The sequence below is a fragment of the Pseudorca crassidens genome, chromosome 4 (genome assembly GCF_039906515.1).
Source record: "Pseudorca crassidens isolate mPseCra1 chromosome 4, mPseCra1.hap1, whole genome shotgun sequence".
NCBI classification, from domain to species: Eukaryota; Metazoa; Chordata; class Mammalia; order Artiodactyla; family Delphinidae; genus Pseudorca; species Pseudorca crassidens.
In genome coordinates this window covers 27705629-27717856 of record NC_090299.1, presented here as the reverse complement: position 1 = coordinate 27717856, position 12228 = coordinate 27705629, and the positions used below count along the sequence as shown (strand labels likewise).

The 12228-nt window shown below is 37.4% G+C and overlaps 1 protein-coding gene across 5 annotated transcripts in view; it reads right to left on the bottom strand.

Annotated features, from left to right (window-relative positions):
• The window catches only part of ZGRF1 (zinc finger GRF-type containing 1), a 69906-nt gene that overhangs the window by 43710 nt on the left and 13968 nt on the right, over nt 1-12228 (bottom strand). For all 5 annotated transcript variants that reach the window (XM_067735274.1, XM_067735271.1, XM_067735270.1 and 2 more), the window contains exons 6-7: nt 9928-12139; nt 84-157 (exon numbers count right to left, since the gene is read on the bottom strand). In XM_067735274.1, coding sequence (XP_067591375.1) covers nt 84-157; nt 9928-12139 — 2286 coding nt within the window. The remainder of the gene's footprint in view (nt 1-83; nt 158-9927; nt 12140-12228) is intronic.

Below are 12228 nucleotides of genomic sequence, written 5' to 3'. Positions count from 1 at the left end.
ACTCCTGTATTTCTATAGTATCATTACAAATTATAGAACATTCTATATCAAAATAATAAATATACTGACAGAAAAATATGTACCTGTTGAGGATCCTGGTTCAGATGAGAAGACTTTGGTATAGCTTGTGAAACTACTGCAGTCAATGGTTTCCTAGCTAGAATGGACAAAATCCAATTATCTTATTCATCATAAATATAGTAGTGCTCTAAAATTTTTAAAAACTTATATCTAAAACTGAGTGAAACAAGGAATATAACAATTATTTCCAAAATACAGTATGCCAGGCACTGGGGAAACAGCAGTGAACAAAACAAACAAGATCCCTTGAAAAGAAAGGGACACAGAAGATAAATAAATTCAGATTGTGATACAAAAGGGTTTCATAACACAGGGTGAAATGAGAGAGAGTAACGCTAGCAGGATGACCTGAAGAGATCTCTCACAGGAAGTAACATTTATGCTGAAACCTGAAGACAAGAAAAAACTAGCTATGCAGGGGTAAAGGTGTTCAGGGGAAAGGCAGAACAAGTGTAAAGACTCTGAGACAGAAAAAGCTGGCAAGCCTACAGAATGGAAAGGAGGATGGGGGGAACTCAGCGTTCTGAGAAAGGTCTGAGAAAATATTTGGAGATTAGTCGAAAACTTCCCTAACATGGGAAAGGAAATAGTCAATCAAGTCCAGGAAGCAGAGAGTACCACCCACAGGACACACCCAAAGAGAAACACACCGAGACACATATTAATGAAACTATCAAAAATTAAATACAAAGAAAAAATATTAAAAGCAGCAAGGGAAAAGCAACAAATAACATACAGGGAATCCCCATAAGATTAACAGCTGATCTTTCAGCAGAAACTCTGCAAGCCAGAAGGGAGTAGCAGGACATATTTAAAGTGATGAAAGGGAAAAACCTACAACCAAGATTATTCTACCCAGCAAGGATCTCTTTCAGATTTGATGGAGAAATTAAAACCTTTACAAATAAGCAAAAGTTATTAGAATTCAGCACCACCAAACCAGCTTTACAACAAATGCTAAAGGAACTTCTCTAGGCAGGAAATACAAGAGAGGGAAAAGATCTACAAAAACAAACCCAAAACAATTAAGAAAATGGTAATAGGAACATATATATCAATAATTACCTTAAATGTAAATGAATTAAATGCTCCAACCAAAAGACACAGATTGGCTGAATGGATACAAAAACAAGACCCGTATATATGCTGTCTACAAGAGACCCACTTCAGACCTAGGGACACATACAGACTGAAAGTGAGGGGATGGAAAAAGATATTCCATGCAAATGGGAATCAAAAGAAAGCTGGAGTAGCAATACTCATATCCGATAAAATAGACTTTAAAATAAAGAATGTTACAAGAGACAAGGAAGGACACTACACAATGATCAAGAGATCAATCCAAGAAGATATAACAATTGTAAATATGTATGCACCCAACACAGGAGCACCTCGATACACAAGGCAAATGCTAACAGCCATAAAAGGGGAAATCGACTGTGACACAATAATAGTAGGGGACTTTCACACCTCACTTTCACGAATGGACAAATCATCCAAAATGAAAATAAATAAGGAAACACAAGCTTTAAATGACACATTAAACAAGATGGACGTAATTGATATTTATAGGACATTCCATCCAAAAACAACAGAATACACTTTCTTATCAAGTGCTCATGGAACATTCTCCAGGACAGACCATATTCTGGGTCACAAATCAAGCCTTACTAAATTTAAGAAAACTGAAATCATATTAAGTATCTTTCCCAACCACATCGCTATGAGACTAGATATCAATTACAGGAAAAAAAAAACTGTAAAAAATACAAACACATGGAGGCTAAACAATACAGTACTAAATAACCAAGAGATCACTGAAGAAATCAAAGAGGAAATCAGAAAATACCTAGAAACAAATGACAATGAAAACACAAAAACCCAAAAGCTATGGTATGCAGCAAAAGCAGTTCTAAGGGGGAAGTTTATAGCAATACAATCCTACCTCAAGAAACAAGAAAATACTCAAATAAACAACCTAACCTTATACTTAACGCAATTAGAGAAAGAACAAAAAAACCCCAAAGTTAGCAGAAGGAAAGAAATCATAAAGATCAGATCAGAAACAGATGAAAAAGAAATGAAGGAAACGTCAAAGATCAATGAAACTAAAAGCTTGTTCTTTGAGAAGATAAACAAAATTGATAAACCATTAGCCAGACTCATCACGAAAAAATGTGAGAAGACTCAAATCAACAGAATTGGAAATGAAAAAGGAGAAGTAACTGACACTGCAGAAATACAAAGGATTGTGAGAGATTACTACAAGCAACTATGTGCCAAAAAAACGGAAAACCTGGAAGAAATGGACAAATTCTTAGAAGAGCACAACCTTCTGAGACTGAACCAGGAAGAAACTGAAAATATAAATAGACCAATCACAAGCACTGAAATTGAAATTGTGATTAAAAATCTTCCAACAGGGGGCTTCTGTGGTGGCGCAGTGGTTGAGAGTCCGCCTGCCGATGCAGAGGACGCGAGTTCGTGCCCCGGTCCGGAAGGATCCCACATGCCGTGGAGCAGCTGGGCCCATGAGCCATGGCCGCTGAGCCTGCGCATCTGGAGCCTATGCTCCACAACGGGAGAAGCCACAACAGTGAGATGCCGGCGTACCACAAAAAATAAATAAATAAAAATCTTCCAACAAACAAAAGCCCAGGACCAGATGGCTTCACAGGCAAATTCTATCAAACATTTAGAGAAGAGCTAACACCCATCCTTCTCAAACTCTTCCAAAATATAGCAGAGGGAGGAACACTCTCAAACTCATTCTACTATGCCACCATCACCCTGATACCAAAACCAGACAAAAATGTCACAAAAATAGAAAACTACAGGCCAATATCTCTGATGAACACAGATGCAAAAATCCTCAACAAAAAATTAGCAAACAGAATCCAACAGCACATTAAATGGATCGTACACCATGATCAAATGGGGTTTATCCCAGAAATGCAAGGATTCTTCAATATATGCAAATCAATCAACGTGATACACCATATTAACAAATGAAGGAAAAAAACCATATGATCATCTCAATAGATGCAGAAAAAGCTTTTGACAAAATTCAACACCCATTTATGATAAAAACTCTCCAGAAACTAGGCACAGAGGGAACCTACCTCAACATAATAAAGGCCATATATGACAAACCCACAGCCAACATCATTCTCAATGGTGAATAACTGAAACCATTTCCTCTAAGATCAGTAACAAGAAAAGGTTGCCCACTCTCACCATTATTATTCAACATAGTTTTGGAAGTTTTAGCCAAAGCAATCAGATAAGAAAAATAAAAGGAATCCAGTTCAGAAAAGAAGAAGTAAAACTGCCACTGTTGCAGATGACATGATACTATACATAGAGAATCCTAAAGATACTTCCAGAAAAGTACTAGAGCTAATCAATGAATTTGGTAAAGTAGCAGGATACAAAATTAGGGCACAGAAATCTTTCTCATTCCTATACACTAATTATGAAAAATCTGAAAGAGAATTTAAGGAAACACTCCCATTTACCACTGCAACAAAAAGAATAAAATACCTAGGATAAACCTACTCAAGGAGACAAAAGACCTGTATCCAGAAAACTATGACACTGATGTAAGAAATTAAAGATGAAACCAACAGATGGAGAGATATACCATGTTCTTATATTGGAAGAATCAACATTGTGAAAATGATTATACTACCCAAAGCAATCTACAGTTTCAATGCAATCCCTATCAAACTACCAATGGCATTTTTTACAGAACTAGAACAAAAATTTTCACAATTTGTAGGGAAACACAAAAGACCCCGAATAGCCAAAGCAATCTTAAGAAAAGCAGAGCTGGAGGAATCAGGCTCCCAGACTTCAGACTATACTACAAAGCTACAGTAATCAAGGCAGTATGGTACTGACACAAAACAGAAACAGTGATCAATGGAACAGGATAGAAAGCCCACAGATAAACCCACACACATATGGTCACCTTATCTTTGATAAAGGAGGCAAGAGTATACGATAGAGGAAAGACTGCCTCTTCAATAAGTGGTGCTGGGAAAACTGGACAGCTACATGTAAAAGAATGAAATTAGAACACTCCCTAACACCATACACAAAAATAAACTCAAAATGGATTAAAGACCTAAATGTAAGGCCAGACCCTATAAAACTCTTAGAGGAAAATGTAGGCAGGACACTCTATGACATAAAACATAACAAGGGGGGCTTCCCTCGTGGCGCAGTGGTTGAGAGTCCGCCTGCCAATGCAGGGGACACGGGTTCGTGCCCCAGTCCAGGAGGATCCCACATGCTGTGGAGCGGCTGGGCTCACGAGCCATGGCCGCTGAGACCGCGCCTCCGGAGCCTGTGCTCCGCAACGGGAGGGGCCGCAACGGTGAGAGGCCTGCGTACCACAAAGAAAACAAAAAAACATAACAGGATCCTTTTTGACCCACCTCCTACAGAAATGGAAATAAATACAAAAATAAACAAATGGGACCTAATGAAACTTCAAAGCTTTTGCTCAGCAAAGGAAAAAATAAAGAAGACGAAGACAACCCTCAGAATGGGAGAAAATATTTGCAAATGAAGCAACTGACAACGGATTAATCTCCAAAATTTACAAGCAGCTCATACAGCTCAATATCAGAAACACAAACAATCCAATCCAGGGCTTCCCTGGTGGCGCAGTGGTTGAGAGTCCACCACTGATGCAGGGCATACGGGTTCGTGCCATGGTCCAGGAAGATTCCACATGCCGCGGAGCGGCTGGGCCCATGAGCCATGGCCGCTAAGCCTGCGCATCCAGAGCCTGTGCTCCGCAACGGGAGAGGCCACAGCAGTGAGAGGCCCACGTACCACAAAAAAACAAACAAACAAACAAACAAAAATACTACAGTGAGGTTACACCTCACACCAGTCAGAATGGCCATCATCAAAAAACCTACAAATGATAAATGCTGGAGAGGTTGCGGAGAAAAAGGAACCCTCTTGCACTGTTGGTGGGAATGTAAATTCATATAGCCACTAAGGAGAACAGTATGGAGTTTCCTTAAAAAACTAAAAATAGAACTACCATACGACCCAGCAATCCCACTACTGGGCATATATCCTAAGAAAACCGTAATTCAAAAAGAGTCATGTACCACAATATACATTGCAGCACTATTTACAACAGCCTGGACATGGAAGCAACCTAAGTGTCCATCAACAGATGAATGGATAAAGAAGATGTGGCACATATATACAATGGAATATTACTCAGCCATAAAAGGAAGCAAAATTGAGTTATTTGTAGTGAGGTGGATGGACCTAGAGTTGGTCATACAGAGTGAAGTAACTCAGAAAGGGAAAAACAAATACAGTATGCTAACGCATATATATAGAATCTAGAAAAAAAAATGGTTCTGATGAACCTAGGGGCAGGACAGAAATAAAGATGCAGATGTAGAGAATGGACTTGAGGACATGGGGAGGGGGCAGGGTAAGCTGGGACAAAGTGAGAGAGTAACAATGACATATATACACTACCAAATGTAAAATAGATAGCTAGTGGGAAGCAGCTGCATAGCACAGGGAGATCAGCTCGGTGCTGTGCTACACCCTAGAGGGGTGGGATAAGGAGGGTGGGAGGGAGACGCAAGAGGGAAGGGATATGGGGATATACATATGCATATAGCTGATTCACTCTGTTATACAGCAAAAGCTAACACAACACTATAAAGCAATTATACTCCAATAAAGATGTTAAAGGAAAAAAGGAAAAAAAAAGAAAGAAAGGAAAGTGCATAAAGGAAAAAAAAAAGGAGGACAGGGTGGCTAGGCCAAACCACCTTATCAGGTATCTGTTTAAATTGGGATTTTTCCCTTAAAAGAAATTCAATAATCTCAGTTTCTTGTAAAGTCACCAATAAGACTATAATTTTAGTGATAACTACCGTTTAAAAAAATAGCCATGGGGCTTCCCTGGTGGTGCAGTTGATAAGAATCTGCCTGCCAATGCAGGGGACACGGGTTCAAGCCCTGGTCCAGGAAGATCCCACACGCCATGGAGCAACTAAGCCCGTGTGCCAAAACTACTGAGCCTGCACTCTAGAACCTGTGAGCCACAACTACTGAGCCCGCGTGCTGCAACTACTAAAGCCCGCGCGCCTAGAGCCCGTGCTCTGCAACAGGAGAAGCCACCACAATGAGAAGCCCATGCACTGCAACGAACAGTAGCCCCCGCTCGCCACAACTAGAGAAAAGGCCGCGCACAGCAACGAAGACCCAACGCAGCCAAAAAATAATTAATTAATTTAAAAAATTCAATAACTTAAAAAAAAAGCCATATCCAGTGCAAACTTCACTTTTTGCCAATTGTTACTTTTGGTTTCATTATTTTCCTGTAAACATTCAGACTATACCAAATGAAACAAAAATAAGTGGATTTTGGAACTTGAGGTTATTTATAAAAGGAATTTTAAAAAGGCACTGGATGAAAATTATTTTTCCCTTTACTGCCTTCACTTAAGAATAAAATTCTAAATTAACATTTCTAAAATATATCCAGCCATCTCACGAAAACTTGAAGATAATGGAGAAAATGTTTTTTAACACTTTCACACATTCTAAAATGGTGGTAAAACAGATTCTTTTCTAATTCTGTATTAAAATCCATGAAGTCATTTGCTATATTCCAATAAAAATAATTCCAATTCTCAAATTGTCTCAAGAAAACCAACTTAATCATTTTTAGAGAAATATATTTATGTCAGAAAATACAGTCAATCCTCATTATTCACAGATTCCGCCTACTTGCTAAAATTTATTTGTAACCCCCAAATCAATACTGTGTTTCTGAGGTCATCTGCAGACATGCAGAGCTACAAAAAGTGAGTTGCTTGACATGCACATTCCCAGCTGAGGTAGAACAAGGCGACATTCTGCCTTCTAATTCCAGCCCTCATGCTACAAACAAGTGTCCTTCTTGTGATCTATTTAGTACATTTTTCATATTTGGGGGCTTTTTATTGGTGACTTTGCTATTTAAAATGTTCCCTAAGCATAGTGCTGCCTAGTGTTCCTAAGTGCAAGAAGGCTCTGACGTCCCTTATGTAGGAAACACGTGGTAAGTTTCATTCAGGCATGAGTTAGTTACAGTGCTATTGGTCATAAGTTCAGTGTTAATCGATCACCAATATATATTAAATAAGGAATCTTTAAATGAAAACACACATAAAACAAGGTTTTGTACTGATCAGTTGATGAAAATGTTCTGACCAGAGGTTTGAAGGAACCTAACCCTGCATTTCTCCAAAAAGCAATGGCCTATTTTTCACTAATCCACTGTTTGGTAACTTTATAGAACACAACCACCACAAATAATGAGAATCAACTGTAATCCTCTTTTCCAACTTGATGAGAAAAAAGAATAAATTTCCCAAAACTAAATTCTGTAATTTCTAAACCTTCATATTAGGAATTTATATCCTTATATGACATTGCATAACTACATCTACCCATATTTATTTTTCAATAGGTTTCTTCTTATTTTTAATTTTTTAGAAAATAAACCGTAGGGACTTCCCTGGTGGCACAATGGTTAAGAATCCGCCTGCCAATGCAGGGGACACAGGTTCCAGCCCCAGTCCGGGAAGATCCCACATGCCGCGGAGCAACTAAGCCCATGCGTCACAACTACTGAGCCTGCGCTCTAGAGCCCGTGATCCACAACTACCGAGCCTGCATGCCACAACTGCTGAAGCCTGCATGCCTAGAACCCGTACTCCGCAACAGAAGAAACCACAATGAGAAACCCGCGCACCACAACGAAGAGTAGCCCCCCACTTGCCACAGTTAGAGAAAGCCCACAAGCAGCAACGAAGACCTGATGCAGCCAAAAATAAATAAATAAACTTATTTTTTAAAAAAAGAAAATAAACTGTAATAATAGTCATCATATTTAACTACATTTGAAAGAAACATTTTACTAGGTACAATAATTTATTCCTATTTTTCTCAGGGATTCCTTGAGATATTCAAAGAAGAGTTCAATTTTAACTTTTGAGTACACTGTTCATTCACATTCATGTGTACATAATATTTATGTCCTATAATATTATTTTTCTTAAAAAAAATGCTATTGGCAACGTTCCACAAGCCAAGTCAAAAGACCAATCAATGACATACTGAAAGAAAATATCTGCAACATAGATAAAGGGCTGCTATTTCTAATACATAAAGAGCTCTTCCAAGTAAAAGAGAATAAAAGACCAACAACCATCAAAAGACTGGACAAAAGAGTAGAGCAGACTATTCATGAAAAAAGACATACAAATGATGCTTAAACATATGAAAAGCTCAATTTCACTTGTAGTGAAAGAAATACAAATTTAAAATACACTCTCATTTCTCATCTATTAGATTGGTAAAAATTCAAAAGCTTGGCAAAATACTCTACTGGCAATGCTATGGAGAAACAGGCACTCTCATACATTATTGGTGGGAATGAGAAATGGTATGATTCCTTCAAGAGAATTTTGAAGTATCTAACAAAGACACAACTTTACCCAACAACCTTACTGCTAGGAATTTGCCCTGAAGACATACCTGCAGTAACATGCAAAAAGTCCATACAGTTATATAGATACAGATATATAAAGTTACTTATTGTCACATTATTTGCAATAGCAAAATACTGGAGACTGGTTGCAAAAATGATGGTTCATCCACACAGTAAAATATTATATAGCTATAAACAAATAAAATGAGGATGAGTCCTATGAAGTGATAGGTAGTGATTTCCAGGATATATTATTAAGTGAAAAGAATCAAGGTGCTAAAGAATACAGAGCACAGTATCTTATGTTGAATAAAGGGAAACAAGAATTTATACCGGGAGGTGTCTATTTTTGCAAAAAAGTAAAAAATAAAAACCAGACCACAAGTACGATATATTGGTTACCTACAGCAGGTAGGAATAGGATGGAAGGCATAAGGAAGGAATCTGAGTATATGTCTTTATACAGTTTTGATTTTTGTACTCAGTTAATATTCTACATAGTCAGAAAAAAAAATTTTTTAAAGAATAAATCAACTATATCCTCATACGAAATATAGACGATGAACTTAACTATATATCAAATGATAACATAATCACGGTAAAGAAAAAAAAGTACCCAATAACTTTGGAACATAATACTCCAACTCTATACTCTCAGGATATACTCTAAACACAAACAAAGAAACAAAACACAACCAGTTTAAAAAAAAATGGAAACAAAGAAAAACTCCAAGGAATTTGTAAGCTTTACAAATTTTTTTGCCAGTAGTGATATTGGTTTAACAATTTGAAAACCATTTGGTGCACACCATAGAATTGAGGAAGTAAATATACTGATGCTGCTGGGCACCAGGACCCTTTCCACTCTGAGAATAAAGAAACACAATTATGGAATGAAGGGAAGAAAGGAAGAACCCTGTGGTTTAGAACTGGAGTTAGAGATATCAATATGAGCTCATGACGTTTTTCTTAAAAAAGTATCTCCTAGCACATGACCAAAAATGTATAACGACAGGAATGGATTATAACACACACACACATATTTGCTTATATGTGCCTATATATGCTTATATACACATAACATATTTTTGAAAGAATACTCTGGAAGAAGACTGCTAATTCTGAGTGGACTGAAGGGCTGTGGTAGGAAGGAGACTTACTTTTCACTATATCATCCTCTATTACAGTTGATTTTATCAAGTACATGTATTACCTATTTAAATACCATGTAATTCTTAATGTAGCCTCCAGAGCAAATATCTCCTCATCCTTTGAACTATAAAGAGAACAATCCAAAACAGACATGACATTCTAACCTTCAGGATTGCTATCTGGCTCATCGGTCTGCCGAGTTCCTTGTTGTTTAAAAGCGGTATTCCTCTTTTTCAATACTTCCAAGCCTTCCAAAGCCGTACTGTGTTCAGACAATGATTTTAATAGGGAAATGCTATTTACTAATCTGGAAAGTTCTGAAGAATGTCTAGGATTATTCCAGTATTGTTTGCTTTCTCCAGCAGTTTCTATATCAATATGGTCCTGGGGTAAACTTCTAGTCCTTCCCAAGTCTTCAGATTCAGGAACATGTGATTCTGTGTCTTTGGAAATAGGATGTTTTTTTCCCAAAGGGTAAAACAAAGAATTGGAAACTTGGGTATGTGATTTATCAAGTGCAATACATTCTTCAGAGTGAATCTGACTGGCATTTAATAGCTGGATACTGTTGTCACTGCTAGAGGTTAATGGTAAAACCTGTTTGGAATTTTTGTCCAAGTCACTTCCCATAATAAAAGGCCGAGGCTGAGCCTGTTCTGAAAATAGGTTTTTTTCAGGATTCTGATGAGTGGCTATGTTTAAAAAATGAGGAATATGTAAATTCGTGTTTATACTTTCAGATTTATTTGGGAATGAAGCACTAATAGATTTATTACTGCCTTCATTATTTTCTGCATATACATCATCAGTCCACTCTAAGGATGAGTCAAAATTGCTTAATGTGTCACTCCACTCCTCCTCTATTTCTTTTCCAGTGTTTCCAGCTTTCCAAGGTCCTCTGTCAAAACCTACACACGTTTTATCACAAAACTGTGATGGCAGAATCTCTTTCATGGGAAATGTCTCTGATAGTTTGTCCCCAGTAGACGTTAAGAGAGGCAAGTGTTCACTGCCAACTTCTTTACAGCTTATATTCTCACATCTTGAATTGCCGTCATTAACCAAAGTTTCTTTCACCCAACCCTCTGAATCCTGGGAAATTCTGTTGCTTTCCTCTGATTCCTCCTCAGTGTCACTGGTTTCAAAATTCTTTAGATTAAATGTGACCTCCACAAGTGGCTGTGTTACATTACTCATAGGTTCATGAATATTATTAAGGAGTTCATTATTAGTACTACTTTTAGAAAATATGTCCGTATTATCATCAGAGATCCCAGAATTGTTACTTAGTGAAGATTCAATTTGTAGATGTTTATACTCCTTTTCTGGTGTTCCACGTATATCTATCTCCTGAGCTTTTTTTCTAATGAGAATTGACCCTTTTATGCCCATCTGGTCATTTTGATTAAGAGGTCTTTTATTATTTTTTTGAATGTCAGATTCTGATAAAAAGCCATCATTTTCTGCGTTACTACAGGTAACTGGTAAGCTGCTGCTATCACAGAATGAAGGAATTTCTAATTTTCCTTCTTGATCCCAGGTCTGATCATTATCATCTACTGGCTTGTCTTCGTTATAGTTTTTTCCATTTTCAGCACCTGTTTCAAAGAACTGTATCCTTTTTTGCACCAAAAGGTCTTTCAAGTTTAAATTACCAACTTGGGCCTTGGGTTTTTTTTCTATATCATTTCCATCTACCGTAGAGGAATGTATAGGCGAACTCTGTGAGGATAAATACATGGCCCACCGGCTTTTATTTCTCATGGTATTTTCTGATTGATGCTGGTAGTGTAAACTTTCTGTGCTCTTCACCTCAGCATACTCTTCTTGTTCAATTAAGCACTTTGGTTTAGTAGGAATTTTTAAACTTCCTTGTGGTTGCATCTGAGGGAAATGTCCTGTAATCTCAGAATTTAGTTCCTTAGACATACTAGTTGATTTGGACTTCAGAAGAGCTAATATTTGGGCTTTGCTTCTAATATTTTGTGAAACTCCTAAACAGTGAGATACCAAACTATCTCTTTTCATGGGCTCATTGGTCAGTAAAGAATCTGAATGCTTATTTACAAAACTGACAGGAGAGTAAAAATAATTTTCTTCACATAGCATTTCTGGGTTAACCTTGAAGGACGAAGTAGAGACAAGTGAAGAAAAAGGTATGCCATTTCTCTCTCTGTTCTTGTAAGTGACAATGTTCTCAGGGTCTGTTGGTATATTATTTATATCTTTCTTGCCAAATGTAGAAAACAAAGGAGGTGTGCTGTAGAATGGAGGAAGAAAAATAGGACCAGGCTTCTTAGCTTCAAATGAAACAGCCGATTCATTATTTTCTGTAATAACCATTTTCTTTGGCACTTGACGCGGTCCTTGAAAACCCTAAAAATATTAAACAATTATTAGCTGTTCTATATCCTATAAAGAAAATGTAAAATGAACTGACTAAAAAAAAAAAAAGAAAAAGGAAT